Raw genomic sequence first — 25,736 nt, 5'->3', positions numbered from 1 at the left:
GTAAGTAACAGTGAAAATCATTTTTTGGGAAATGTCAAAACTAATCTTTGTTTTGTTGCATTAACAAGTAATTGGTACATAAACAGAGGAAATGTAATTCCCCCATTGTAAAAGATCATCTGCTCACTACTTCAATAATACTTAATGTTTATAGAACACTTTTCTTTCACAAAATATTTTAAAGATTTAAAGAAGTTAATCCATGCAACACTTCGCTGAGATTGATAGTTAAATACTACTATTTCTATTTTAGAGGGAGGAGAGAGCAGATGACTTGTATAGGTTGGTTCATTAACTCCTTTGTGGACAGCCAAAAGGTTCACAACTGGATTCCATTTTAGAACTAAGGATTTCTTGATTTTCAGTCCTCTGTTTACAGAACTGCAGTGTGCTTCTCTGACTCTAACTAAAGCACTCCCTGACTCAGTGGGGAGGTTTGAGGTGTTGTGGATGTAATCAAGGTGTACAAGTTCCTACGTTTCAAGTGGACGCGCCAGTAATTTGTTAGCCATTACATGAAGTTTCCTGAAAAGAATATTGTCCAAGTTGCTGTCATAGTCATGGAGCCATTGCCTATTGCTCATTTAGGACATTGTATTTTCCCCTTTATTTTAAATCAAAATGCCATAAGATACTGAACTTCAGTATCTATTTTGTGGTGCAATATAAGTACAAGGTAGCATTTTTCTTGTTTATTTTTTCTTAGAACTTTGTCCTTTCTGATATTAAGGATGCTTTTTGAGGGTGGAACGCAGGGAATTTATTGTGTAACACCTGTTAACAAAAGAGGGACTTGATTAATTTCCCACTCATGGTGCTGAGAATGTTCCCCTTTGTTGTCATTTTCTCAGGGTTATTACTCATTACCCTTATTCATTCTGCTTTGATAGAGGTAAATAGCTTTTAATTCCCCCTGCCCCCAAACCTTCTTAAAGTTTCCTTTGACAGCTTGTTGTAATTATGCCCCTCATTGAAGACAGTCATTATCCTCTGTTGCCCTGAACAAGATTATTTAAGGCTCATTTTGGATTTACTGTGTACGTTGTTGTTAAATGTATTTCCCTGAGAAATAGAAAATACTAATATAGTGGCTGTGTGAGACAGTGGTTAAATGTGATACTGAGCATTGCTTGTATGTGTAGTTAGAGGTATTTCAGCAAACATGAGCTATGCCCTTGTCATTACAGTTTAAAAACAACAAAAAAAAAAGTGAATGCCAAAAGGATACAAGCAAGAAACTATCCAAGCTTGCTGTAAAACCTGTTATTGAGTAATTGTTACATACAGTTTACTGTTGAGCTGTCACTGTTTCCTGAGCTTTAATAAAATATGAGCCAATATTTTTTTTTTGCTATATCAGTAGTCGTCTTTTGGAAGGTATCCGATGGCGTTATGAATGTTATTCATAATGCTCTAATACTGCATTGCAACACGGCTACATCCTCATTTTCTCCACTTCGGCTCCCCACACATAACTTACTTGCCAAAATTAACAAGTTCTTGAGAGTGTCAAGATTCTTGCTTTGCCACGGGCCTTATTGTTGCAGAGACAACCCAGCGCCGAGGCATTTAACGAATAGCTCTGACCATTCCTGCGAGGCAAGGAAAGTGGAAAGAGGGCACTGGTTCTTCATTTCGTCTCTCTTCTCCTCTCCTTTACAAAAAGGTGCTGCATGGTGAGCTCTGCTCCTAATTGCTCAGGTTGTTAATTCCCAGAGAGACCAGACACCAGGGGCAGTTCCAGAAGCAGGCCTTTGCCCTTGAATGAATTTGAATCCACTTGAGTAACTGTGAAACACCAGAGCTGCTGTGCAGAAACAAACAGTAGTTACATACTTTATTTATTTATTTTTTTTTTAGCATAAGTGATCATATTTTAATCATCAGCTCTTTTAGAAATGGTAGTCGCAGGTTTTCTAGCTGCATTGCATCTACTCTAAACACATGCTTTCATTTGGCAATGGCAGGTATCCTTTGCTTATGTCCTTAATTTTGTCTTCTTACCTCCTCCCTCCCCCTTACATGAGCAGTTTATATTTCTTTGGCATTCTAACAATCTTAGACTATTTAGTAGTTGTCTGATTCACTAAGCTATTGGCATCTCCAGTTACTTGAAAGCAGTAACACGATGCAAGGAAAGCCACAAAGATTTAAGGGAAACAGTAGTTTGCAAATGAGTAATGAAAAGCCTTCAGAGATTTAAGTTACTGCAAATAGAAGACATAATGCTGGCTCCTTGCTTATCATCAAGAGTATCTTCAGTTACCCTTTCATATTATGAAACTCTGATTTATGGCAAACATATTCCTGATGGGGTAAGTTTTCAAACACAGAGACTGTTTCACTTGTAAATAATCCACACAGAAATGACTGCATGTGCCTATCTTTTAACTGGATATATTAAGTTTAAACAAAGAAATTTAAGTTTCCATAATGACTTCTCCCAGGTAAGGAAACATTTCAGGGACCATCAGAAGCAGATAATCAGAATTTACTTGGAAAGTGGGTAGACATATTTTTACAAAATCTGTGTTAGACATAGGTAGTAGGCACAGGCAGTAGACATAGACTTATAAAATGTACTTGTGTGATTTACTTACTACTTTTTGCTTTGCCTTCACTACTGGATGTCAACAACTGTGTAAAGATGTGTGTTGGAGGAGATCATCCTTGTTGAAAAGGAGCTGATCAGGGATTGAGTAACAAAATTGGAAGTATTATGGTGGTCTGTCACTGACATAGTTTGTGTAAAGTCATGAAGTTATTGAGGTAGATTTCATACATAAGTACCAGACAGTGTTCCCACAGGGTCCAGGTGCACTTGCTGCCTGCGTGATGTAGATCTGCTGTGGGCAGTAGTTGTTCACCTGGACGTCTGGAGCAGAGGCTGCCAGAGCGCCAACAAAGCATCTGAAGCAGCAGAGCGGTAGATTGCCACCACAAACGGTGATATACCGGATTAGCAGAGTTGGCAGATCTGCATTTGCTGCAGCACCACCATTCCTGTAGAAGTTTCCTTGTGAACTGTATAGCTACATGCATTGTGTGTGTTAAATCATGAAACTGCCAGAAGTACGGATGAGCTTGTGATTTACAGTAGGGTCTGTGTGAATAATTGCAACTCTTGTGCATGAACACAGATTATTACAGGACATTTGAAAGGCTGAATTTTGAACAAAGTAGACACAGAGACATCACATATTTCAAAGAAATCATCATCTCTATGTGCGTTTCTCCTTTATTCCTACAGCTTTACTTCCCATAATTGGGAACAATCCCAGTCTGAGAAATAAAATGGCAAATAGCACAAATAATGTGGACTCTTCTTTATCATGATGGTCTGCACACGCCAACTTTAAATGTGCACACAGATGCCACAGAAACCGAGATAGATCCAAATCCATCTCATGCCTTTAGTTTAGCATACACTTCTCTATTTCCCATGAGAACATGAAATCCTTCACAGAATATAAGACTGTACCTTAAAAATGATTTCAAGTGATTATACTTATAGGCTGTTTATGAGGCTCATTACTATGTACATGAGCACATAAATGAAATTAGCCTCACAAGAGGCGTTTATCCAAGGACACACAGGATGTCTGCAGCAGAGCCAGAAAACAGAAAAGATCTTCCAAGTTTAGTGCAATATCTTAACCACAATGCTATTTTTGCTTGGTTGAGCCCCACTGTACTCCATTAGTGACCAGAAATCTTCAAGTGAAGAATTCTGGTCTGTCTTTCCAAAAAGATCACGTGTGAATTGTACGTTCCTCCCTAAAATATTAAAATACTTCACCAAGAACATGTGTCTGTTTCCTTAGTCAAAATTGTTACTTTTCAATGACTGTAGCAAATAGCAAAAGAAAACAAAAGGCATATGTAAAGTCAGATATTAGAGATCTCCTTACAAAGAACAGCTCATGCTTCTGCCATAGTGAAATTATCCGATACAGAGAAATCCATTACACGATTTAGTATGGAGAAGATACTCTACAGTAGATGTTAATCCTTTGGAGTCTATTTTAACTCTCTATTTTGTAAAATTATTGCTTTATTCTCTGACAGTTTTACAATTCTGTATCGTTAATTTTATATGTAGAAAGGGATTGATTAAACTGCTTATTGTTAAGGTTTTCCATCTTTTCCCATTATAAATCTTTCTTTTCAGTTGCTGTACAAGTAGGATTAAGTTTCCTGAGCAAGAAGACTGAGATTAGCATGCAGGGCCAAGGCCTGGAACAGCATCTGCCCTCCCGACTTCCCAGTGCTCTCCTGTCAATATGTCTGTCAACTTCAGGGACGATGGGTGTTGCTGCCCATATGGGAGCAGGGAGACCTCCCATTGCTATCAGTTGCTCTGTTCACTCTGTGCAGAGGCCTGTGTGGGAAGGAGCTGGAGGTTTTCTCTTTGTAGAGGAACCATGGCTGGACCTGAAGCTCCAAGTTTTCATGCAAGCTGGGAACAGTTAGTGTCAGGCTCCTGTGCCAGGGCTGTGTCAAGATGACAGCTGGGCTGTTTGGGCATGGGAAGATGCTGACATTAATATCACTGCAGCTCCCAGAGCTACAGGTGACGCTCAGCCCTGTCCCCACACTGCTGTGGAGAAGTGGGCACTGCTCTTGCTGAGGCGTTCAGGAAGCTCCCTTCTCACATCTACCTCTCTCCTCCTCCTCCCCCATCATTTCTTCAAAGTCTCTGCTGTGTGTCTTACTCCTCTTGGCTGCAACATGAACACCTGGCTGCCAGGTCCTGGAGGTTGGTTAATGCTAGTCAGATAGCACCTGGTATTTTTTATTGTTTTTTCTCCACTTTCTCTTTGTAAGAATCTAGGAAATCACACAGTAAAAGCCCACGCATATTGGTGATATTGGTGAAGCTGCACAATTAAGAAGCCTGCGTAACAGAGAGTTGGTGTTGTGCTATCAATGCCCAGTTTTCAGAAAAAACTTAAGGCCATCCTCAAAATGTGTACCAAAACCAGTGCCAACTTTTCACATATTTTTTTTATGTCCGCAGTTGCCTACTTTTTAACTAGAGATGGATGTATTTCTTATGTCAGGTGTTAAGAAGATGAATTTACATGTGTTGTAAAACGTGCTACCGCAGTAGTGAAAAACACCTGCTCAAAAGCCTATGCAAACATTAATTCTGTCTTCAGAACAAAGTCTGGATGCTGTACAGTAAATATGGTGTGATATTAAAAAGCAATGAGGAAATATAATATGAAATATTTTGTCATTCAGTGAGGAATGCCCAACCAACACTTAAGAACAAGCCAAGGGGCCCAAAAATTAGAATAGCATGCAATTCTGCAGATTTTAGTCTAATGAATCTGCTCAAGAAGATAGTTAAGGTGGAATAAACAGTCTTAATTGTGGTACTTCATAGACTTTAGCTGTTTAGCTTGCAGCTTTTCTTTTAATATACATTCTATTGTGTTGCATGAAGTGCATAAGGTGGAAATTTACAAGCTCCATTAGGGTAACAGAGATCCTAGTATCGTATTCCAGAAGTCCTGGGCTTGATGTGACACCTAGCCAAAAGGCACCAGTGTTTCTGCTGTCGGGTGTGCAACAACTGCCAGCTCCGGGGAGGAGGCTGGAGCCGGGGCCAGAGCCTGTGCGGTGCAGGTAGACAGGAGCCGTACATGGAGTTGAGCCATGGGCACGTGTTGTGGCTCAGAGGGGAGAAAGAGCGGGTGGCAGGGCGGGCAACTTGCTCGGTCCACTGCTGGAAGCGGTTTTTAGTAGCTAGCGCAGGAAAGGACTGTGATGTTTAAGAGACAGTTCTGCTGCACCGGGTCAAACTGCTTCCAGACAGTCCTGTGGGACCAAAGTGTGCAGTGGCATACTGTCATCTACCAGCCTACTCAGATCATGGGTTATGTGCATGTGAGTGTTTGTATATATAAAGCCGTCCATCATTTCAGCTCAGGGACAGTCCTTTTCAAAGCAGCATTTTGGGATTTAGACTCTCTGTTTTCATTCATCTTTATAGGAGTTATACAGCTAAGTACCCATACATGGCCTGATTTTTTTTTCCCTTGCTGGTTAGTGCGGTTACAAGTCTAGCTCTTGAATTAGGTGTCATTGTGTTTCTTCTTTCATGTAAGGAGGCAACTAAATTATTGCATAAAATTACAGAAGTAAATACTGTGAGGCTTATATACTGCTCTTTGTAATCTTGAAGAACAAGTAAATGGCTGGCTGTGACAGTGAGAGCATGGGATCTCTGTCACCTTTCTCTTACAGCCAGGAGCTTAATAGAAAAGCCCAGTTCAGAGGGGCATGCAGAGAGGGTCTTTCATTTGCCCTATCGTTCTTCACCACTGTTTCTTCCTACTTGATCTCTCACTTCACACCTAAGGCATGTTTCGCTTGCTGTTTGAAGAGTGCAGAGTGCAGATTGGCTCTTATCTAATATTATTTAGTGTTAACTCCCTTTTTCCACTCAGACTGCAATGACTGCTTCAGGGTCATGCAGGTGGAAATGAGAATGTGTTGCACAGGTAGTTGAGTCACTGAGCTGGTCCCCAAAAGTGTCTGCTCTTTACTGCAAATAGAGTTTTCTTTTATTGCAAATAGAAATATCAGCTGCCAGGAGAGCCACCTGCATATAAGCATGCAGGTAGCGTAGTGAAGGTTGCTGCGCAGTACACATTAGGATTCTAGTCTGAATGATGCAGATGTTTAGGGACTTGCAGCAGCTTTAAGGTGACCCAGAGCTGCCAGAGTGACAAGGAGTTGGGACAGTCCTACAGGGCATTTATAAATATGATGCTTTGGGAACAACAGCTAAGAACTTGCTAAGAACTGACATTTGCAGCTAAAATATGTAACGCCTGAAGAAATGCAAAGACACCCCTTATTAATATTGGCTTTTTCTAGCAGTAAACTTGAAATATTATGGTAGTCTGTAAGTGTGCAATGCCTTTTTCCAATTAGAAAAAATGTGTCTAGTATCATGTCTAAGCAGGGGTCCAGCAGTGAAGGACAACATGTACCACTAAAGTAATGGGCACACTGTCAGATGAAAAGGAACCAAGAAAATGGTTGATGCCATGCTCTTGGCCACATCCCTAACTGAACCAATAAATATTTAATTGTGTCCTGAAGGCTCATTAACTTGGGTTCTGTTGTTTGACCAAAGGGAGAAGCAAACAGCAGAATCGAGGAGTTCTGACAAAACTGGCAATGAGCGTAGCAGGCTTAAATGTGACAGACCAATCCCAAGAGCTTGTTGCCTGGTCCAAGCTGTTGAGATGGGAATTACGAATGTAAAGAGAGAAGACAACGAAACACATCCCTCTTTATCTCCTGGCTGGTGCTCAGTGAAGTAATCACTAGCCTCTTCTCATACTAGGTACTAAAAGTTGTCTGAAAGAGGTCAAGGAAGACTGCAGCTGGTGTCTGGAGATTGGTATATATCATTACACAGACAAAAACAATGTTAAAAAAGCATTAAGGTTGCAAAGTCAAGTGTTCAAAAGGTATAAAGTTACAGAGTAATGGTTGTCTATGCAGTCGTAATGGACTTCACTGTGAACACTCATTTATATTTTTATTATTCATTATAATTATCTCATTACTCATTAACCTTAAATGTGGGATCGCATGGAATTTTCCTCCGTGTTCTTTTATTTTAATTTGTGTGGAAAAGGTTTTAGCTTCTTTAAAAAGGAACCTGAAAATGCCATCCCATGGCATATTGACAAATGGATTGTCAGCAAGGTTGAAATCTTTCTATTTATCACAGAGACATAGAGAGTCTGGCAGCATGAGATCTTAATCGCCTCTGTGGACCGGTGCTAGAAGGGGATGGAACGCATTGCAGCTGGGTGTAGATGATTTTTGGCGACAACGGAGGAGTGGTCAGTGTCAGGAGTTTTGGGTTTACTGCCAGGATGTTTTCTCCCAAACATACACATCTCTGCTTCTTCCATCCTAACCCATTTTGGCTCCTCTTTTGCCCTGTCTAGGTCCCCCAACAAACTCTGCTCTTTCTACCCAACTAGTTGCCATCACTGCCGCTCTTTTATTCTTAATTTTACTCTTCTGGATTTCCATTCTTAATCTCACCTCCCGTTTTGCACAGGTATTTCCAGCTGCCCATCTGAGCCATCTCTGCTCTGAACTGTAACAATCACTCACCCTAGGCTCCTTTTCAGGAGCGCATGTCAGCGTGTCCCTGTATCCTAGACACATACTGCTCTTACTCTCCAGTTTCCTTTTGGGCTTCCTCCTCCACAGCTCTTTATTGCAGTGGGTAATATCCCAACACTACGGCAATATCATAATTGCAAAAATAATGCAGTACCCCACAGTACTACCACAGTTAGGTGCCAGCATCTCCCATCATATCTGTGATCTGTGATCTTGTGCTGTGCTGCCCAGGTCAGATGACCCCTGCTTTGTGCAGCTTTCTGGGTCTCTGCCTTCAACCCTGCAGCTAAGAGGGAAGTAGGAGCCTCTTGCTATGGTCTGCCTGGAGGCTCTAGTTTCCTGCATTTCAGTTTGGGAAAGCTCAGGAGGAGAGTACGGTGCCATGTGTAGAGGTCTATGGGAGCTGCAAGGGTGCAGAAACTCCAAGTAGGTGTTTGCTGAGCACGCAAGGACTCTGCTATTTCAAACGTTTTTCATGTGGCCAATTTTGGAAGGCTTTCAAAAGAAAGGCAAAAGGCACATCCCTAATGGAAAGACTCACCCATCTGGCCAAATTTCAGGTCCCTCTTCCAAAGCATGTAGTAAGAAATCTTGCCTTCCCTTGGGCTCTTTCCAGCCTCTATGCGAGGAGAGGAAGCTGGATGAGCTTGAACATTTTTTGCCTCCATTCGGCACCACTTTATTCTGATGCAGAAAAAAACCTTGCATCTTTCTCGAGAAACAAGAAGAGGACCAACAGGTTGACTGAAATTTCTGAACTTGAATTCAAAGTTAGGGTGTGATCAATAGAATGGAAACATTCTGCTGAAATGGTAGAGGTTTGGCAAACTAGTAATTAACTGAAATGAAGGTCTGATAAAATGGGAAATGTTGAACAACCATAGAGATAGCATGCTACTGGCCCTTCTGATAAAACATTCAAATAAGATGACTAGCAGAAAGAAACACCTATTGCTAAAATACAACTTTGAAATGAAATGAAGGCTTTTTCTCCAGCAACCTCTTTGCTCTGTGCAGAAATGTCTACTTTCTTTTGTGAGAAGGTACCATATGGCCAATATCACAAATTACCAGTGAGCAGAACTGGTGTCAGTATTTCAGTTGGAAAACTGTATCAGAAGATTAATATTTCACGTCTACTCACTCTTAGTGTTTTCTCCTTTTCATTCTTACCCCATTGTGTGTGAGGTGAAAATCTTCAGCAAAGACTATTTTTAGGCTGATATAGTTAGCTGCCTCAGGATCCTGAAAAGACAAACGTGTTGACTTCAGGACTCTCCAACTTACAATGGTTAGAAGGAGGGAAAATCTTTACCTATATCTTTACATCTAGCAGAAGCTTCTTTAAATCCATTTATTGAAAGCAAGTCATGAAGAGATGAGATTGATTGGATCCTTGGCTTATCAGACCCAATTCTTCTCCTATTTAATGAACATAGTATCCTCACCTTCTACTAGGTTTTGAACTCCCTAGCTCTGTTCCTGCCCTTGCTGAGGCACCTCAGCTGACAAGAAAGTTTGATGTTTATGGCATGCAGGGTTTTCTCCTCCCACAGAGCAGGGGCATATTCCACGCTGTAAAGAATAGTTTGGTGGTGTCTTTTTTTCCCCCATGGGGGGGAATCAAAGACCCTCTGGTCCTACATTCAGACAACTGAGATTCCAGGTAGGAAAATATCAGTGGAACCGAAGGTGTCTGTGACTGAGGAATGGTGACAACAAAAGAAAGAGGGAGAAAAGGGAAGGAAAGAAAAAAGACAGGGGTTAGGTGGGGACAGGAATGAAGAGCAGACAAAACGGATGAAGGATTACAGACGAAAAATGATTTGGGAATAGGATGTTGGGAGAGGTGAATAGGCTAGAACAATAGGGAAGAACGTTTGCTGAATGTGAATAGAAATCATTATAAAGTTTCTACCATCTTCTAATAAAAATACAGTAGCCTTGAGTCCCTGGGCTTTATTAAAAACTCTGTCTGGAACATATAAAAGAAGGCAGGCAAATTATTCTCAAAACAGATAGCTTTTACATGAAGGAGAATGAGGATGCCGAGATTTGATGAAATTTTTTGAAAGCAAAAGATATTTGATGAACAAGGGTGAAGAAAAGATGCAGCAGGGGAAGGAGGAAAAGAAATTAATGGTGGGGAAAAAAGGGGAAGATCTGAGCTATAATTAGCATTTGGCTGTTTTTAGGAAATAAATAATCTACCCAGAAAATGTTTCTGGTGCAGGAAAGTGGCAGTCTGTTTTTGTTAGATGTCAGGTATCACCCTTACTTTTGTTCTGGAAAGCTGACAAGTATAGGATTGGGAGGTTAAACATTTATACAGTGTGCTCTGTTTAGAATGGACTTGGTACTGTTTAATGGACAATGAGGTATACTGCAGCTGACAAAATACAGATTTCCTAAACCAAATATATTCAGTTCAATACATTTTCTTTGGTTATGATGGATGGTAATCTGGCGTGACATAAAGTTTGATTTTGCATGGCAGGTTGCATTGGTTCTGTGGTAAATGGAAGCTGTCTATTACAAAAAATGCCATTATTCCTGAAGAAGAGCGAACTGATTTGAAAAATGGAGAATTGGTTCAAGTCTCCCGCTTATCTGCGAGTAGAACTTTTCACCCCCTCACAGTACAGTACTTCTCCATTTGCTATACATTTTCTTAGTATCTGGGTAAAATGTAATTTGAGAGCTAGATATTCCCCTTCTGTTTGAAAATGCTGCACACAATCTTGTAGTTCCATATTTAATGGACATTTATAATTTTTCTTGTAGTGTCATGGGAAAGGTTTACATGTTGATAACAATGCACTAGAGGTTCTAGTGAGTGCTTTTATATGCTTTTCACTTCGCTTCCTGATTGTGTTCAGGTGAGAAGGAGAAGAATAGCATTTTGGTGTGTCCAAAGATTATAGTTTCATGCACTTCAGTTAAAAATAAGCAACAGACAAACACATTTCACTGGAGAACTGATTCAAGAAGTGGCATTTCTTCTGTCTAATTCCTAAACAATGTTTTCCTACTGTATGTATAGAAAAACAGAATTTTTGCTTAAGATATTTTTGAAAAAAATTACAGACTTTTTTAGACTTTTTTGGGGAAAAAAGGGGAAATTGCTGCTGGTCAAGGCAGGATTTGTATGAAAAGATTAAAATCAAAAATTGAACTGAATTGCAAAAAAGGTCTTATCTGAGGATTTCATCAAGAACAAAAATTGCAATGATATGTATGAAAAAAATTTCAAATATATTTGAATGAAGTTTTGGGCTGAATTCAAGGGTATTGCTGTAATTATACTGCATTTTATAAGGGGATCATTAGCAGATGAAAAGGAAATTATTAGCCAAGGCTTCTTCAGGCTTTATTTACAGCCAGCGTTAGATGAAGAATTATTTAGTGGGCAAATAAGCCTGCCAGATATAAAAGAGACAAGAAGAAATGTATCTTGGCATGCTGGGGAGGATAAGTGTGGAGAAAGCTGAAAGTATTATATTTGATAGTAATAGAATTTAGCCTGAGATGACCCTCTATTCTTGCCTATTGTTAACTTTTTTTCCCATGCAAAAAATGCCAGTCTGTGAGAGTTATCTTAGAGTAGCTGAATGGTATAGGAACAAGCTGTTTACATACATTATTACAGATTTCTGATGATGTTTTTTTCTTAGGATCAAAATTGAGTCTCCCTTGTGGTAATGTAAAAACACAGCGATTATTTTTGCCACGAAGCCCTTCCAATCTAAGCGGATGAGACAGAGTGAGAAAGGCAGGAGGACGGAGAAGTGGTTTGTCCAAGGTCACAGGGTAGGTCAGGGACCGGCAGCGCCAGCAGGAAAACACAGCCCAGGCCTCTAGTCTTTCTGGGCTTACGTAAATAGGGCAATTCCCCAGCGTAATCGCTCCAGCCTAAGAATGCCCACGCGAGGGGTTATGCCGGTGTTACCGTAGCTGTAGAGGATGCTGCTATCATGTCAGGAAATTTTCCCATGCAGATGAGCCCCCGCGCCTGGGCCTTGACTGTGACGGTCCCCCGCACAAAGATGTTCTCCCGAGCAGCAGCGTTGCTGGAAATTCAGCAAGAGGAAGGAAAGAAAAAACAAAACAAAACAGCCGTCGCTTCAATTAGAGGAAAAGGTAATTCCTTTCAAGTTGAGAGGCTCGACTCCTGCTGGCCTTTGTTCTTAACCGTCCCCTTTCTGCAATTTCATAGAGCAACTTGAATAATGCCGGTTTGTTCTGTGATTACCCTCAGTTGGAGAACAAAATTAATATCTCACTAAGTAATTCAGTGCATGATGGGTGAGCATTTAGTTAAACATGCCCTAAAAAGCGAGGATTTTCCGTGTTCGCTGGAACTCTCTCAGTGACAATTAATTGCCTGTGTTCTTATGTGTTTATGAGCCTCAGTAAACAGGCGGCATATTTACATCCCCCCATTACCTTCAGAAATAAACTTCCTCAAGAAAAAAGAAATCTCATGTTTCCTGATTACAATCTGATTTTTAAGCAAACGGAGAAGTGGGGAAGGTGGCTAGTAAGCAGGACTTCGGGGGCAGAAAGGTGGCAACTGGAGAATTTTCTCCCTCTGAAATTGCACCGCAAATAATACTAGTAGTATTGAGTTAATATGCTACAACAGCGAAATGGCCTTGATTAGTCCTGTTACTGTTTGAGGCTTTGTTTGCCCTTTTTATCCTAAAAATTTAGACACATGAACAGATGCAATATTTACTAACTTGTGGTTTGGAGCTGCTACAGGAAATACAACTTCTGGAAAACATCTCTTCTAACCTGTGCAAAATATTGGTGTTCTCTGAAAGCCCTATTTAAGGACACAGCAGTGACACACTGCTGTACAATATGGCTCTTCAGCTTCTTTACATTGCACTGCTCTGCTGTTAGACCACTTTCTTTCCTTGTGAATCTCCTCCAGAACCGAAAGAAGCTACAAGGCTGTTTGTCCTGTTACCCTGCTACTTGTGTTTGCTTTGGCCTTTAGGATGTGAGGGATCCATCATTATTCTGTGACAACTTGGACATCACGGCTAATAGGTTGTGTTACTTAATTCTCTCTCACATCACAGAATGAATTAACATTTGGAAAGCATTCTGAGATGCCTCAGGAAAAGATTGGAGACCGAAGATAAAGGCAATACTATTTACTCTCCTTGTGTCCATTAGCATCTACAGAAAGAGGATTCCAAAACATAACTTTGGGCTGTCTCTACAACTGGTTGCTAGTTTCATTTGGTTATGCACATAAGAGATTACGTCAGATCCCATTTAGCGCTGGGACTCCGTGTAAAAGTAGACCAGTGGAAACATATGAGCCATAGTAATTTAAGATAGAAGATAATAAGGTAAAAAATAATGAAACTAATGATAGTTTGGTATTGCCAGCCCTAAATAAACAACCAAAAAGTCAGGTTTAAGATAATCAAGAAATTAATCTCAAATTATATAGGTTTGACTTTGTAAAAAGAACTGTTTTGATCCGTATCCTAATATGCAGAGTCTAATCCCCAAAGTGTCCGTGTTGTCACGATGCAGTCGGGAGCACCTCTCTGGCTGCAACGGCTGCACAGGGGCTGGGTGCGTTGGTGCCTGTGCCTGGCACTGGGCCGCGGCTCCAAGCCCGGCTGCCAAGCCCTTGCTCTCGTCCCAAATCTCGCACCTCAACCCCTTCAGGAGATTTACCGTGTCTTGCTGCAGCTCTGCCGAATCCTAGACCTGATGGTGCTGCTGAAGAAGAGCCAAGATCCAACCTGACCAACTTCTCACCAAGGCTGGGGGGGGGGATATGTTGTGGGGGTAGAACCACCCTTCATGGTGGTGGCCTCTTGTGGCTCCTTCCCTCATTTTCTCCACCTTACCACAAAAATGGTATCCAGCATTCCTTATGCCCCATCAATAAAATTTGTGGGTGCCTGCAGGAAGGAGAGAGAAGAAGCCAAAGCTGTGCCTCACCCTTGCAGAAGGCCATGCTGACTTTCTTCCCTCGGTCAGAGGGCGAGGGGGCGCGAGACGTCAGGTCAGAGGGGTTCCCAGGCCATCTCCAGGTCTGACATTTGAGTAGTCCTGCAACGGATTCTTCCTCCCGCAGCCCCAGCAATTGCTATTTTTGGGAAAGATCAAATCGACCTGGATGGGCTCATCTACATGCACCTCGAGGCCCCTCTTTCTGGAGTCAAAGGTAGGGTTGAGATTCAGCATTGTGTGCAGGCAGGGAGAAGATCTGAGAATGGAGGTGTCCCCATCTCAGATCACATAGTTCCCAGATGCTTAATTCTGTCGTTGTTATTAAGCTAAGTGTTTTGTTGCTCTGTGTCTTTTTTTTCCCCACCCCCCTCCAAGCCTATTGTCTATCGCAAGCCTTACTGATGGGTTGCATCTGGATGTATTGCTTGTTAGAAATTCAGTTAGCTATCCTTAGGTAAATTAGCTTGATAAATGGACTATTAAATAGCAAGATTCTGTGTTCATCAATATAGTTTTAAGGTCTCTGGACTGAATGAGCTGACAGATCTAGAAACAAAATCAGTATTCTTCTTGTAACCCATTGTAAACGAGCTGTCAAGCATCACTATGGTCTCCTTTGAAAATAGCTGTAATGAGTAAATAGAATAAAAGCAGAGAGACAGTGTCAAAAAATGTAAGCCCAAGATAATTGTTGGGTTTTTTTCTTTAACCTTTTATATTGTTTTAGGTGATGGCAGCTGTATTTCTCAGCTAAACAAGAGAATTTTCCCTAGTCCACACTTGGACAATTTTGACATAATTTTGACAAAAGTTAGTTATTCTAGAATATGTATTAGTGCTTTTCAGGAGCAGGGAGCTAGAATATCTTTGAATTACTCCCTGATTCAGATATGTATGAATGAAGGAGGTTTTCATGGTACAGCTAAAAAGCTGTAGTGTTGATATACAGGGCTTCTTATTTAAAAAAAAATGTGTGTAGAATTGTATTTAAGCAAATGTGAACCCCTGAATTATGTTCTTCCACTAGGTTTCTGCTTTTCTCTTTTCACCAACTTTTTTGTGAATGAGGAAATCGGTATTTTATGAAATGTAAAAATACAGCCAAGCATATGTAATTTCTGCACCTCAGTCTGCCAGGAGAAGCATTCTTTTTTTTTTTTTTCCCTGTCAGTTAACTCCAGGTTTCTTATCCATGGCTTTGGTTGTTTCTGAGTTAACATCCTTCCATGTCTTCCTTAGAATGTATTTGGCTGTCTGCTTTACAGTTGATTTGCTCCCATTTATTTTATTTCACTTCTAAATTTCCTGTTGAAGATACTTTTACTGCTCTGTGTATCTTGCGAATCACCCCACGCGCCGGGTGACACTGGTTACAGCAATTTCTACCCAGGTGCCCGGGGACTTGGCTTGCTTGCTTGATTCCCAGGAGCGGTCCTGGGTTGGAGTTGATAATGAGCATCCAATAGGAGGAAGAAAAGTTGTGAAGTTGGCTCGCTGTTGCTCACCGGGATTGAACAGCTTGTCTTTTCTTTTGAGGAACATTTAAACTTAACACTTGGTAGGCAAACTGCTATTTCAGTTTGCAAGTAGATTCGGTTATTCAAATGCACAGGCCAGAAAATGAAGGGGATTCTATTTAAACAGTGTGCTCCCAAGTCACAGACGATCTTTTTGATGTCTGTATTTTGCAAATGGAAATTTTCCATTTTCCAGCACTAGCATTGGTTCAGAGGCTGTGTGCTATCTAAATCTGCTTTTGTGGCTGCTCATTTGCATTTCGCTATGCTATATTGCCTCCCTTCTTCTCCCCCCGGTCCCCCACTCTTTTGTATTGAATTCCTAATTTTACTCCCTCCACTTGTATCTTATATCTCTGAAGGCTCAATCATGCATGATGCTGAGCTCTCTCTGCTGTTTATTCTGAGTGCTCAGCACCTTTTCAGGATTACAGGTGAAAAGGGAAATCTAAACCATCTGCATATTTAAGACTTACGTGGGGAGAGAGCAGATGAATGGTGGTGCTGAGGCCAGCCCCCTCCCAGCTGTCTGTCCCTGGTCAGGTAACAACCTGGCTCGTCCTGCAGCTCCCTGCCTTTTCCCGCTTGTGGAAACTCGTGTAATTACCTGCCGGTATATGCAATTTGGGGGGGAATCTTGTGTTGAAATTTTATGGCATGGTGTGAAATAGTCAAAATAGTCCTTTCCTGTCTTAAAATAATGGCTCCAGCAAACCTTGCATGTTCAGAAAGAGCTTTTGTCAGAATGCTATTTTTTTCTCCTTACTTAGTATTTCTTTTTTATTTCACCCTGGTACGCTTAGGTTCTTTCTTCCTCCCAGTCTGGTTACATCCACTTCTACAAGCAAACTGCTTAGGAAGGAAAACTCTGTTAATATCCTGAGGGAAAAGTGAGAAGGTGGGGAGAGAAGCACAACAACTTAATTCTGGCAGTTGAAAGAACAATCTGAAAGTTGTCAGGCTCAAAGTATAACGTACCGTCAAGTAATCACTATTCACTTCTGCAGATATGAACCCTGGAACAGTCTATTTTACCCGCAGGGGGAAAAAAAGGCGGCGGTGTGGGGAAGCGTAAGCAAGAGTATCGCTGGAGTATCACGTACTACCATGAGAGGCAGCGTAGTTTAAATCTGGGAAGCAATATAAACTGAGCCTAGGGCTGGGAGCCAGGAATTTCTGACTCCTCCTCCTTCTTCTTCCTTCCTTACTCACTTCTGTTCTGGGTTTCCAAGGGACCAAGCCACCTTGACTGGCTCTGACTTCAGTAGAAATTGAAAATACTCAGCAGCTCTCAGAATGAGGCCTTTCCTCCGAGTCTGCTTCCACAAGCTTGGAAGCTGCGTTGGCATTAATGCTGCACAGGGCTCCTTGAGGGGGGCCAGACTGAGTTGGTAATGCTTGCACCATGGTTTGGGAACAAAGCACGAGCTTTCCAAATGTTTACCTCTCCAAACAGGGGCCAGATACTTCTGTAAGCGCAGCACCTAGCCATTCGTGCTGTATGGTGCAGACTGGCACTTAAGGGCCAGTAATTACTGGTCGTGAAGCCACAGTGTACCTGCAGGCAGTGTTTTGTACGCACGTGTTGCTTCCCGCACTGCCCATTTCCTTCAGCTGCTTGCTTTTGCTCATGAACTGGCAGGTTATGGGGCAGTTATAGGAATCCATAATAAATAAAAAGAACCTTCTGCTTACAAGAACAGCGAACTGCCAGAGTAAAGGGTGATATTTCCATGTTCCTGTCATGTGCAAGCACGTGCCCACAAAGCAAAACACAGCTGGTAAGTCTAATTTTAGCTCTACCAGCCTTGAGAAGTGTCCCTTTAAAGAAATTCTTTTTATAATTCTTTTTTTCTGAAGCAATTTGGCTGATAATACAGCAGCTGACAATCCTGCCGCAATACTACTGATCATTTAAATAAAAACAAAAAGAAACTGCTGCCCCACATTTTTTCCCAAATTTATAAATAGGCAAGGCCACTGTAGAAAGGCCCAGGAATTTGATGACGTGCTAAAGGAATAAGCTATTAAAAAAAAAAAAAGAAAAAAGGAAAGAAAAAAATGCTGGGATTTGTGTACAGGGGGAAACATCTTGTTATCCCTGCGCTTTCTTACTGCTGATGTAGGGTCCGGTTGCAAGACGCAGCTTTCCTTTGAGCCTCTGGGATAAATATTTGGAAGCGCGGTGCTGGGGCGGGTGGGGGCCGCGGCGCGGGTGGGAGCTGCCCCCCGGGTGGGAGCTGCCCCCCGGGTCGGGGCTGCCCCGCGGGCGGGTGGCGGGGCCGCACCTGGGCGCGGGGCGCGCGCGCGCGCGCTGCGGGATGCGCGGCCGCGGCGCCGCCGGGCCGGTGGGAAGCGGAGCCCGAGCTGCAAATTTCGCGTCGCGGGAGTGTTTTTGTGTTCAGCCGAAAGCAGCCAGGCTGGGCGAGTTTCCTCTTTACCCTCTTCCTCCATTTTGTTCCAACTTTAAATAAACCAAGTCTTATATAAGCGGTCGAACAAAGTATGCGTTTAATATGTCTGGCCCCGGGTCGCGCCTCTGCCTTGCTGTGAAGTGCCGTATTGTGGCACGAAGTAGGTTTTTTTGGGGGGGGGGCGGGGGAGGGGGAGGCGTCCCTCATCTGCTGCACGGCTCCGTGACCTTCCCGTGGCTGTTTAAATAAAAAAAAAAAGCGGCGTTGGGGTGGGCATCCCCCCGCGTCCCGCGGCGGCTCCCGGCGCTCCCGGCTGCGGCGGCGCGGGCGCGGGCGCGGGCGCGGCGGGGCGCGGAGGCGGGCGCGCGGCCGGCCCGGCCTCCCGGGGGAGCGGCGCGCCGAGGTCCCTCCCACCGGCGGCGCGGCGCGGAGGGGGTTTGAATGAAAGACAGGACGAGCCTGGAGCACCATGTCACTCCGTGAGGGAGGCAGCGGCAACTAGGCTGGGGAAGGCTCTTCCCTCTCCCCCCCTTTTTTCCTTTTTTTTTTTCCCTGTATTTCCCCCCCCCTTTTTTTTTCTTTTTAAGAGGGGTGGGTGGGGAGCGAGAGGGAGGGCTCGAGAGAGGGGAGAGAAGGGAAAAGGACGCGGCGAGCGAGCGGCTCTGCAGAGATTTGGAGTTGCACTGTCTTCCTGATTCCTCTCGCAGGACGTTTTCCTCCAGACCGGGGCGACTGGCACCGCCGCAGGCACTGCTCGGGCAGGAGGAGGCTGGCTGCTTAGCCGGGGGCGGCCGAGCGGGGGGCTTTTTATACCTACACGTATATACACACACACACACACACACACGCTATATATATTATATACATATATGTGTGCGTGTGCATTTTTTTTTTTAATTCTTGCTGTGCTGGAAGTAGTGAGCGGTAGAAGGCGAGGAAGTCTCGAAAGCCTCATCAGTCACCAGTGCTGTCAGGAATAGTGGTTTAAGAGGAAGAAAGGCCTGGGGCACTACACCCTGTCAACGAGTTCCCCGCACCAGCGAGCAGGATTCCAGCTACATGGGCAAACGCCTGGACCAGCAGCCAATGTACCCCCAGTACACCTACTACTACCCCCACTATCTCCAAACCAAGGTACAGTACAGGCGCCCGGGCTGCCGTGGTGCCCCTGCGAGACTGGCACGCGCTGAGCGGGTGATGGATAGCCCAGCGGTGCAAATCGCGGGGTCGGCCACTTCATTTTTTGCCATTTCCCCCCTTGCTTCCTTGAATTCGGCGTCACGCAGAGCTGGTAGCAGAAGCTGGCGTGAGAGAGGCGGGAAGGTTACTGTCTGTGCCTTATTATTATTCATATTATTATTTTAATTCTTTCGAGGGCCGCTGGCCTTGGTTAGTTGCTTTTATTGCGTGGGGAGATGGGTATGGTTAAGGCTGCCGTAGCACCGGGCAGGTACCGTGCTTCTTCGGGCATCGGATGAAGATTGCTCTGGACAGCATCAGGCATGAAACGCTCTTTCAGTGGCTCGTTCGGTGATCTATACAGTTTGTTCAGGGCTTAAAAGCATTTTGCCATTAGAAAAGATGTCCGTGGAAAGTCAAACTTTTAATCAGCTAAGTACAAGATGCTGGGAAGGTCTGGGGAGAATGAGGAGTGAACCGGCTGTAAATCTCGTGGAGTTTGTTTCGGTGTATTGCACTGCTTTTAATATTTCATTAAATATTGAGGATGATACAGCTGTACTCCATTGCATGCAAAAGGTCTAGAAATAGAGGGTAGCTACTTCTGCAGAGCGCATCCAAGCATGGATTCTTTCTCTCCTTTCTTTCTTTCTTTCTTTCTTTTTTAGTAATTTTTAAAATGTCAGCAGACTGGAAGGCAGGCCTGCATCTCCTAGAGAGGCTGACTGAAGTCGATGCTACCTGGCTAGGAGTTGGTTAATTAAAGCTTTATTTTTCTTATGCCATTGTATAATAGCCTGCTCTCTGAAAAGATTTCCTTTGTGACCAGAGGACAGCAACAAAAGAAATCTCTAAAACGAAACTTTGGAAACCCAGTTAGGACACCATAAAAAAAAAAAACCACTGTAGTGTGACCTCACAGCCACAGATTAACAGTTTCAGTCAATAAACTAAAATCCTTTAAGGGAACACAGGAAAGCCAGGGACACACGTACATACGCATGCACACACCACTGCGTACACATACACATGTTGTACCTCTCTGGCAAATTTAACACATGGGACATTTGACGTGTGTGTGTGTGTGTGTGTGTGGTGAGGTGCCATAGGGGAGGCTGACTTGTCCACACTTTGGGTTTGAAACATGTTGATCTGGTTGCAGTTCTGAAAGGATAAGTTACATCTCCTTGCTAATAAAATTACATTCCCGTTAATGTTTATAGCCAGACCACTGCATTATATAAATTAACTGATTGTTGAAACTGAGAATCAGGCTGGTTTGAGTTGCAATGACACCAGAGCCACTCAGTATGATTATAGCCTTGTAATTCATAACAGGGTTACCTCTCATTTGCTTGCTGTGTTGGTTCTTTCACTATATCACGTAGAATATTTGTATAAGATGTAGCCTTTTTTAATATTGTATTTTGGGGCAATTTTTATCGCTTTTTCTTTTTCTTCCTTCCAAGGTCAATCCAAATTGCATTTTACCTTTGTGACCATTTAGTGTGTATTGTTGCTGTTGCAGCAGCAGCCCGTCACTAGCTTGACTGCAATATTGCCTATAGCTTTAACTATTTGGGGGATTGGGGGATGCAGACTGATGCTATTCCTCAAAACCTGGCAAGCCAAGGACATGAAACAATTGATGGTGTTTTTTTGAAAGAACAATAGCCTCGAGTATTAGAGGAGAAATATTGGACATTCCATCCCTTATACTCACGTAGCTTATATTTTGCTAGTCTTTTTTCCCCTTTTTACTCTCCTCCTCTCTCTCTCTCTCTCTCTCTCTCTCTTTTTTTTTTTTTTTTTTTTTGCTTTATAAAGTATGCTTTTTGAAGAAATTAACCAAGCATTTGAGCTTAAAATAGTAACAATAGCTTTTCTATACAGTGGCTTTTTTAACCTGATGCTTTAAAAAATATACTAAACCCACTTTCATAACCGGTATAAAATTATCAACCCCATGAAAAGTCAAGTGTGTCTGTCTTTGCACACATGTCATATTGCTGTAAGGACAGGGTAATTTTCCAATCAGTATTATATTTTATATGGCATTTGTTTTTCTTTTTTCCTCTCTCTGCAGTTAAATGTACGCATAAAACCTTAAATAATAAACACATACACACACACATATGTGTATACACACACACACAATCTTTTCTCTTCCATAGACCTTAAGAGTTTAAAGTAGTGCAGACAGGCAGCATCTGGATTTTGTTACCTTAAAGCTAGCTATCAGCTTCTGGGACATTTTAAAGCAGTTAGATCCATTGTATGTCTAAAGCTAATATTCGGGTAATCAAATAACATTGTGGTGGAGAGCTATATCTTTTATCATGCCTATCAGAACAGCACATACTAATAAACTGCTGTATGATTCCAACCGTACTGTGAACTTCAACTTTTTATTTTCTCGAAACTGTTTTTTGTACTAAACATTGTGGAATTCAGCCCCACAGAAAGAATGCCTTTTTAGGTTTAGTCATACGCTCTGAAGGGGGTGCATTCATTTGAAATTAAGAATTAATAATTAGGCTTTCTTGTGGCATTTGTGTACAGCTTTTGAAACACTGAATGACAGCATGTTAAATAGGCAAAGTTTTGAAATTTGTGTTCCGCAACATATTTGGGTAAAGTGTTTCTTTTGCTTCGCTTCTATTGTGAAGTTTTCTCAGTTGTTCTTTAAAAAATACCATATTATTGTACACCACGTCTTTCTCGTGGGGGAGGACAAAGCTGCATAGGATTTAAGCGTGCAATCCGTGTTTGTATCTTCTAATATAGCTAGCATGTTGTAATGCAGAAATGGTGTAAATGAATGGCTATACGGGCAATAGAAATATAAATAGAAAAATGAATTTCATATGTTTGTGTGAGTGATTGAGTTGAGTTTTTAAAATGTTTCGTGGTCTTTTGTAGAACATGAAGTTAACACACTCTGATTTTTCAATTTACTTGTGCTCCTTAATGGCACCATTGAAGTTAAAACTTTAATTGCAGGTTTTGGCAAAACCAATGTCATCCAAAACTTAAAAAACTTAAACAAAAAAAAAAAACCTCAATTTTTCAAAGACAATTACAAGGTACTTAACATGTCCCTTAAGGACAAGCAGTGAGTTGGAGGGAAGACATAGCCTCATTTTTCTCCTTTTGGCATGACACTGTCTGACAACTGCAGTTTGGAAGTAGTGTTTGAACTTCTTTAGGTAGATCCTGAGAGCAGAGTCTAGTTGTTCTAGGAGGGCTATGGATCTGTTTCAAAGCAAACATTTTTCTGTTACTGTAGTAAATTAAGGATAGTCTCATGTTCTTGCTGCAAATATTTCAAGGAGATAGGTTCAGTTCATGTATATCTGATGAGAATCTGTAGCAGTTTTTATTTTATTTTTGGCTATTAGGTAAACTTCCTTAGTTGCATCCTTGCTGATGACATAAGTATTAAAACAACTGGTTTACAGAAACGCGTTGTAAATCGTCACTTACAGGATGAGATTGATGCTAAATCTTGCATAGAAGTCTGAATTTATTTCTTTAGTTTTTTGCTTTCCAAAGCAAATTTGTTTCTCTTTGCCCTTTTACACAATGGAAAACAAAACTGAGCACTGTTAAATTTCATGTAATGATATGAAAAGAAAAAAAAATAACCTAAGCCATTTGAATATGTTTGAAGGAGTCCCTTTGATTTAATAGACACTATGTCTTATCTTTGTCCTCTGCAGCTTATGATTAGACCCAGAGCTGGGATAACCTCTCTCAGCAAACAGTCTACTGAAAGAAATTGACTAATTTGGGTAGGAAGGAGATGTCGCAGTTACCTGCGAACAGGAATTGTTTGTTTTGCAATTACTGTACCTGTATTTGGGGTAAAAATATGCCAGTTTAGCAGCTATTTCCATGCAATTTGCTTTTGTGCATTCTCTGGGTATTTACTATCTGTTATTCATGCTTTGGGTTTGGTATTTTAACTGTCATGGTGCCGACCCTGCTCCCCAATTAGAAGGCTGAAGTACCCAAAAGTGAGAGTGGGCATTTACGGTGCCAGCAAAGCTTGTTCATCTCTGTGTGCCTGGTGAGTACGTGAGTGCGTGCGGAACAAAGGAGCACGATACCCCAACACCTATGCAAATAAAATCCTGTCTCCATGGATGTGGAAAGTGTGCAAATTGGCCTGCAGGCAAGAGTGGCTTAATAAGTGTGTCCGTGAGGGCACAGATATTTGTCCCAACTTGAGAAAAAAAAAGACTGAGAAATTCAAGCAGGTGTACCCCAGAAGCGTTTGAACTTCAAAAAGTCACTTTATGGGTACACATTTGGGTTTTTGCATGTGGATGAAATCCTTTTGTCTTTCTTTCTTTTTCTTTTTTTTTTCTTTTTTCTTCTCTCCTTTTTCAAGGCATGAAGGAATTGGGGCCTTCTTTGAGTTGCGTGTCGCAAGCACCCCTCCCCTCTTGCTATGTCTACCGCCTTTAGAAAGCACATTTTTGGCACCCGCCTGAAGCTCTCGCCGCTCTTCACCTTGTTCCTACCTGTCCCGTGCGCTCTTGTCGCTCGCGTTTCTGTGTGGCGCGGTTAGTGCGTTGCCCGCTTTGGCCATCTGACTGCGCAGACGGCCTCAAGGCCCGAGCTGCCACACCGGCACTGCCCACCGGGGCTTCGCTGGCTGGTGGCGTCGCGATGGCGCTTGGTGCCTGGTGTGAAGCAGGGGTCAGGTGTAAGGAGTAATTCATCAACCACACACTGATTTCAGGCTGCATTTCCAACCATCTGCAGCTTGGACGGCCGCCAGAGCTCAAAAGTCTAGCTGGAGCCCGTGTGATAGTGCCAAAGTAAAGGCAAACACTTGCAAATAGAGAAATGCATTTCTAGGAATGAAGTTGGGTCGCACTTAGCCCGTGTTTGGTTCAGTACCTTGTAGCGTGTTTTAAATGCCTCAAAGAGCTGTCGTAAAGACATACGAATTTGTTTAAATGCAATTTAAAAATATTTAAGCCTGGTTGTATTTTTGACAGTAATATTAATATCTAACTCTAGTATTTTGCCAGTTGTTTTAAACAATAAGGAAGACAAAAATTACGTTCTTCTGAAAAATGCAGAAATATATGAGCTTGTTTGTTTTCCATTAGTGTTTGCCATCTATCCTTACATGCCCAGATAAAAATACTCCTGTTACTGTAAGGGACACCATGATATATTAAAACGATGTCGAATCTCTTAGTTGATTTTTCTTTCATGTGTTGTCTCAGTGTAAGTCTGTTTAAATTAAAAAAAAAAAAGGCTGTGGGAAAGGAAAGTTCAAATTTTTACTCTTCAGAACATTTGTATATTACTATATGCTATGGAGATTTATTTTGCAAACATATGTTTTACTTCCATACGAAAAGATGGAAGTTGTAAGCATTTGCCAGATCAGGCTGCGTAGATCTTACTATGGCAAATGTTGCGTGTTCATACTTAATATTTGCAATACTTTATGCAACTGTTCAAAAGTAAGGCACAGTGCTTCGGAATTGATTTGGTTTTTAATGCATTGTGGCCTTTCAAAGTAAGCGTGATGATATATATAGAATTCAATGCAACTATCTTGGTAAAAATTGTCAGATTGTTGGTTCTTTAATCTCCATGAATAAAAACCAGATAAGGAAAAACGTGTTCCAAGTAGGATGCCTGAGTTCATTTCAGGTCTTGCTGTAAGTAGCCTGGATAGTGTTCTCTTTGCATGTAATTTTAAGCAGAGTTTTTTAATTATTATTTTTTTTTCCTGTGGGGGAAGTGGGTTTGTCGTTATCTATACTCCAGGCAGGGACTTTGAGTTCACTTACAAACAAGCCCATTCCAGAGTATCCAGGAAGAGAAACAGATTTTTGAAAATGAGTGGGCTGTTTTTATTATTATTTTTTTCTGTTTTGTTTTTCTTGAAGAAAAGTCTTTTAATGTGAGAAATTTTATGTAGAGAAAAATGGTTGATATGTCTCCAGAACTTGCTTCCAGTGCTGCATTAAAACTGTGTTTTGTAACAGTCTCATCAGCTACAGCTGTATGTGATTAAATAGTGTAATATCAAAAGCATGTGTGAATAAGAGCTTTTATGATATAGTTGTTCCATACCAAAGACTGCAGATGGGCAGAGAAGGGAGACTGAGAACAGTGATTTACTCAAATATTGTCACAGTGTATACTGTGAGTGTTTGTGTAGTGATATTTTGCAATTGCTTTCCCACTCATATGGGCAATATTGAGTGTTGGAAGGAAGTTTAGAAGTAAACATTTTACACAGAGAGCTACTCTCAGTGTGCAGTGTATCAGACTGAGAATTATGTGTACGGATGCAGAAAACAGCATACCAATATTTTAAGTAGCTGATTAACAATCATATTATTGAATAGAAATCACAGCAATGGGGATCTGTTCTGCTTCCCTTGGAAAAAATCAGTGATACAACTTCAGTTGCCTTCAGGAATACAGAATCAGGCCC

The 25,736-nt window shown here is 41.9% G+C and overlaps 1 protein-coding gene across 10 annotated transcripts in view; it reads left to right on the top strand.

The window, feature by feature from the left end:
• The window catches only part of RBMS3 (RNA binding motif single stranded interacting protein 3), a 761,325-nt gene that overhangs the window by 297,536 nt on the left and 438,053 nt on the right, over nt 1–25,736 (top strand). Inside the window, exon 1 of one of the 10 annotated variants that reach the window (XM_026098811.2) lies at nt 18,477–19,216. The exons of the other annotated variants lie outside the window; for them this stretch is intronic. Within the exon in view, the coding sequence (XP_025954596.1) occupies nt 19,142–19,216 (75 nt within the window). The 5' untranslated portion in view covers nt 18,477–19,141. Of the gene's footprint in view, nt 1–18,476; nt 19,217–25,736 lie in introns of those variants that run through there. 10 annotated transcript variants of the gene reach the window in all.

This window comes from Dromaius novaehollandiae, chromosome 2 (genome assembly GCF_036370855.1).
Source record: "Dromaius novaehollandiae isolate bDroNov1 chromosome 2, bDroNov1.hap1, whole genome shotgun sequence".
In the NCBI taxonomy this organism is placed as follows: domain Eukaryota; kingdom Metazoa; phylum Chordata; class Aves; order Casuariiformes; family Dromaiidae; genus Dromaius; species Dromaius novaehollandiae.
The sequence above is the reverse complement of the archived record's forward strand: the minus strand, read 5'-3'. Positions and strand labels throughout refer to the sequence as shown.